The 4,464-nt window shown below is 32.8% G+C and overlaps 1 protein-coding gene across 1 annotated transcript in view; it reads right to left on the reverse strand.

Annotated features, from left to right (window-relative positions):
- LOC107674372 (lysosomal amino acid transporter 1 homolog) overlaps positions 1 to 4,464 on the reverse strand; it is a 7,778-nt gene that overhangs the window by 639 nt on the left and 2,675 nt on the right. The window contains exons 4-9 of the mRNA XM_016468333.1: positions 4,100 to 4,229; positions 3,812 to 3,899; positions 2,841 to 3,001; positions 2,668 to 2,760; positions 1,030 to 1,215; positions 1 to 103 (exon numbers count right to left, since the gene is read on the reverse strand). The exon at positions 1 to 103 is cut by the window's left edge and continues 639 nt beyond it. Of these exons, the coding sequence (XP_016323819.1) occupies positions 17 to 103; positions 1,030 to 1,215; positions 2,668 to 2,760; positions 2,841 to 3,001; positions 3,812 to 3,899; positions 4,100 to 4,229 (745 nt within the window). The 3' untranslated portion in view covers positions 1 to 16. The remainder of the gene's footprint in view (positions 104 to 1,029; positions 1,216 to 2,667; positions 2,761 to 2,840; positions 3,002 to 3,811; positions 3,900 to 4,099; positions 4,230 to 4,464) is intronic.

Below are 4,464 nucleotides of genomic sequence, written 5' to 3' on the forward strand. Positions count from 1 at the left end.
CAGGAATGGGAATTGTTCAGTTATGGAGAAGCGCAGCCGTCTCTTCATCTCCATCTGCAGAATCCCCAGGTGATTTGCTGTACATCATGAACTGCACGGATATCTAAAGAAAAGTGTTAAGGCAAAAAGCTGAAATATTTTCAGACTATTCTGAATGAATTCAAACCAGGCTCAGTGCTCATGGGATTCTGACAAATGAGCTTCACGTGAAAGGAAGTCGTATGACCTCAGTGATGTAAAACACACAGCCGGTTGCTGTGGCAACAATCAGTTTCGTCAATACATGTGACCTCAAGTGATCCAGAAGGTCAAACACACAATGACTCACACATTCATACAATATTGTCCATAACATTAATCATGTGACCTTTGACTCCATGTTTTCAAAACAAACCGTGTCAATTAATCAATGTAATTTAGCACCAACAGTTCAACATTGTATTGGGGACACCTTACAGTTCAGTGTTGTTATTTTAGCATCACTGATAAATCATTTTTAGTTATTAGTTTTCATTTTAACTTTAAAGTTTTAGTAATTTTGTTGCTTTTTTTGTTTACTTTTTTTGTAACCGTTTTTATTCATTTCTTTTTTCAGTTTAATCAGGTTAAACTACATAGAAATGAAAAAAAAAATGTTTCCTTTACAACTGGCCAAAATAAAATGTTTTAAGTTTTTGTATATTTTATATATACAAAAGTATATAGTACTGAAAACGTTTTTTTTTTTTTTTAAGTTAACTATAATAATCCTAGTGTGTCGTGGTTTCATTGACAAAAACGTTTATTCATAATTAAGTAACATTTTTGTGGCTACATTATTAAAATAATATTACGTTTACAAGAAAGCCTGTTTTAGGTCCATTACGAATTTTGGTATGGAATTATTTTCATGAGCATGTTTTCTCCTCCAAATTCTCATTTACAATATGCGTCCAGACATTTCACATCTATAGGTCCATGAGGACTGTGTTGGGAATCAGTGACCCCACTCACACAGCTCAGTGTTTAAAATGTGGCTTTAAAGGATACTATAAGGTCAAGGGAGAGCGTTCCCAGGCTGCCGATGAGCCAGGGGAGGTGGTGTATGATATAGCTGGCCTCTCCCTGCCCTGGATCTGGGTTCTTCACTAGCACACTGATGCCATATGTTGTGTTTCCCAGAATCACAAGAGCAAACAGGAAAAAAGACACGCCCTCTGTTGACTTCCTCTGAAACTGCAAGAAATATTTGAACTTCACTAAAAAGCAATATCTGTACATCTTTAACTAAGTGCTACATGCATATGTAGCATGCAAATGTATGAATAATAACTGAAGTCAGTCACTGCTATGACACTACAGATGTCTGCAATGATTATAGTGTCCAAAGCAATAAAGAATGATGCAACATTCACATTAAACATGTAGAAGTCATTCAAATAAATAAGAAATTATATTTTGCATTAACAAAAAGACTTTTAGGGGCTTTAAAGGAATAGTGAAAATTGCTGAAAATGGTCTCACGCTCAAGCCATCCAGAGTGTTTCTTCATGGGAACAGATTTGGAGAAATTTACCATTTCATCACTTGCTCACCAATGGATCCCCTGCAGTGAATGGGTGCCGTCAGAATGAGAGTCCAAACAGCTACATCACAATAATCCACTCAACTCCAGTCCATCAATTAAACAAAGACCTGTGTGTTTGTAATAAACAAATCCATCATGACATTTTTAACTCTAAACCGTTGTTTCTAGCTAAAATGTGAGTCCTCTATCCATAATATTCTCTGGTGAAAAAGTCATCTAGTCTGAATCAGGAGAGAAATATGCACAGATCAGGTACCGTTTACAAGAACAACAGTTCAAAACAGTTATGTTGATGGATTTTGATGTGAGAGGACAACAGGAGATGGACTTTTTCACTGGAGGAAGAGTTTTTTGGACTCATTCTGGCCAGAAGAGACAGTTTAAGGTTAAAATACCTTAATGATGGATTTGTTTCATACAAAAATGTTCACTTCACAAGACATTAATTGACGGACTGGAGTTGTGTGGATTATTGTGATGTAGCTGTTATCAGCTGTTTGGACTCTCATTCTGATGGCACCCATTCACTGAAGAGGATCCATTAGTGAGCAAATCTGTTCTGATGAAGAAACAAACTCATCTACATATAGGATGTCCTGAGGTTGAGTACATTTTCAGCCAATTTTCACTATTGGGAGAAAAATTCCTTTAAGATTTTTTGCATAGAGACATTATTTTAATGACATTTAACCACAAATCATCTCTAAATCCATTTTTATAATGCTTCCAGACGTTTCCATTATTCCCGAAGTTGATTTTCATTACTGTCATACAATAATTTTAATGAGCATAATTTAAAGGCAGTGCAATCAAGAGTAGATTTTGCTCCTCTCATTTGTGAGATGTAATGTCCAAACAATGAGAAATACTGTTGCAAATATTAGAAATAAATCTAGAAAACACATCATTTGCATAATACATTGCAAAAGAAAAAAACAATATAATGTAAAATAAAAATGCATTAATTATTTATTAACTAATACATATATATATAAATTAATTAAAATTACTTTCTTTTAAATTTTGGGATGACATATTACCTGAACATGTTCTTGATATATTAGTGAAATTCATCAGCACATACATGCAGTAAGACTTACATTAGTGTACATCTGTGGCAGTCTGGAGCATAAATACAGTACTGAAGATACAGAGCCGATGACAAAGCCTATAATCTCCTTTGTATCGAAGGGCTGAAAAACATGAAAACATCACATCTCAAATCAATTCTGAAACCATGTAAATGAATGAAGTGCAACTCAACTCAACTCACCTGCACCGAACCGCTGTCCTCCTCCACGGCCAGCAGCGCCCGAGCCTTGAACCTCACAGGCATCTGATCCTCTAAAGCTGAGCGAGGGAGACTAATGAGGGAAGATGTAATTCCCAGAAGACATAACATGCTGACCGCATTCAGCAATGCACTGTTACTGGCTACAGAGGAGAAAGACAGTTCCATGAATTAGCATGTCAGGCATCAGCACATTCTTATACACTGTGAAAGCTGAAGGTCAGGGAGGAATATACAGTAATGTAGGGCAGTGATGGGACTAAAACTGGTACTAAAACCATTCAAAAAATTTAAATAAATATGAAATAAAATATAAATATTAGAAACTAATGAAACTTCAGTGAAAATCTAATGAAAATTAGAAATGTTGCAACTAACTGAAATAAGTTTAATTACTAAAATTATTAAAACTAAAACAAATGACAGATAATTTAAAGCTATATAGAAATATAAAACCTAAACTTAAAAAAATAAACATATTAAAATTAAATACAAAATATGAATAAATACTATAATAGTATATAAATTATTTATATACTGTTATAGTATTCATATTTTGTATTTATTTTTAATTTAATTTTGTATTTTAATATTATAAATTTAATTTTTAATTAAGATTTTAGTTTTAGTACTATTTAAAATAATATACTATAATGAATACTATAAAAGAACACAATACTAAAATTAAAACATTTTTAAAACTAATATATAATACTAAACTAATAATAATACTAAACACATATACACATATATATATAGTTTGTCTCAAACGGTTGATAGCATATATATATATATATATCAAATGTGCCAAGCAGGTGTGCCAGAAAAATTATTTCCTGGAGACATGTTTCCAAAACAGATGAATGCAAGATATGTCTTGAAAGCAACCAACTACAAAGAGCCTAAACTTATGACACATTTAAGTCACTAGTGAAGTATGATTTCCAACTCACCCCTAGATGCCCTATGCTTTAGTTTATAGTAATAGTACATTGACAGCATTAGCAGGTCTGCCAGGATGTAGTACACTGCAGTGTATTTCTAAAGGAGAAACGAGGGTGATGAATATAAAATAATAACAAATAATAAAATACTAATAAAATCAGGCCTCGGTTCAAACTATAGCAAAACTAGGATCATTCAATTTAAAAATCAATTGTTTTAATGGTTCATGGTTTTCATTCATTGAGCAGATATTTTATCTAAAGTGATAAATAAAGAATGTGACAATGGTTCATTACTTGTAGTGGAAGTTGATCGGCCAAGAACGATCCAATAAGATTGCACGAGTCACCGGCCAGCCAAAAAAACAGGAACCAAATAGACAGAGCGCTGTCCATATTTCCTGTCTTGCAGGAACTGTAGTATTGCCTACAGTAACAGTCAGTATGAGCTCATTATTTCTCAAAAATATGCAAAATATGTCACCTTACATATATAAACTACTGTTCAAAAGTTTGGAGGCCACTAAGATTTTTAAAAATGTGTTAAAATTAGTCTCTAATGCTCACCAAGTCTGCATTTATTTGATCAAAAATACAATAAAAATAGCAATACTGCAAAATATTATTACAATTTAAAATATTTTTTTTAAATATTAATATAT

Source organism: Sinocyclocheilus anshuiensis, unplaced genomic scaffold, assembly GCF_001515605.1.
Source record: "Sinocyclocheilus anshuiensis isolate Anshui unplaced genomic scaffold, SAMN03320099.WGS_v1.1 scaffold188, whole genome shotgun sequence".
Classification (NCBI taxonomy): Eukaryota; Metazoa; Chordata; class Actinopteri; order Cypriniformes; family Cyprinidae; genus Sinocyclocheilus; species Sinocyclocheilus anshuiensis.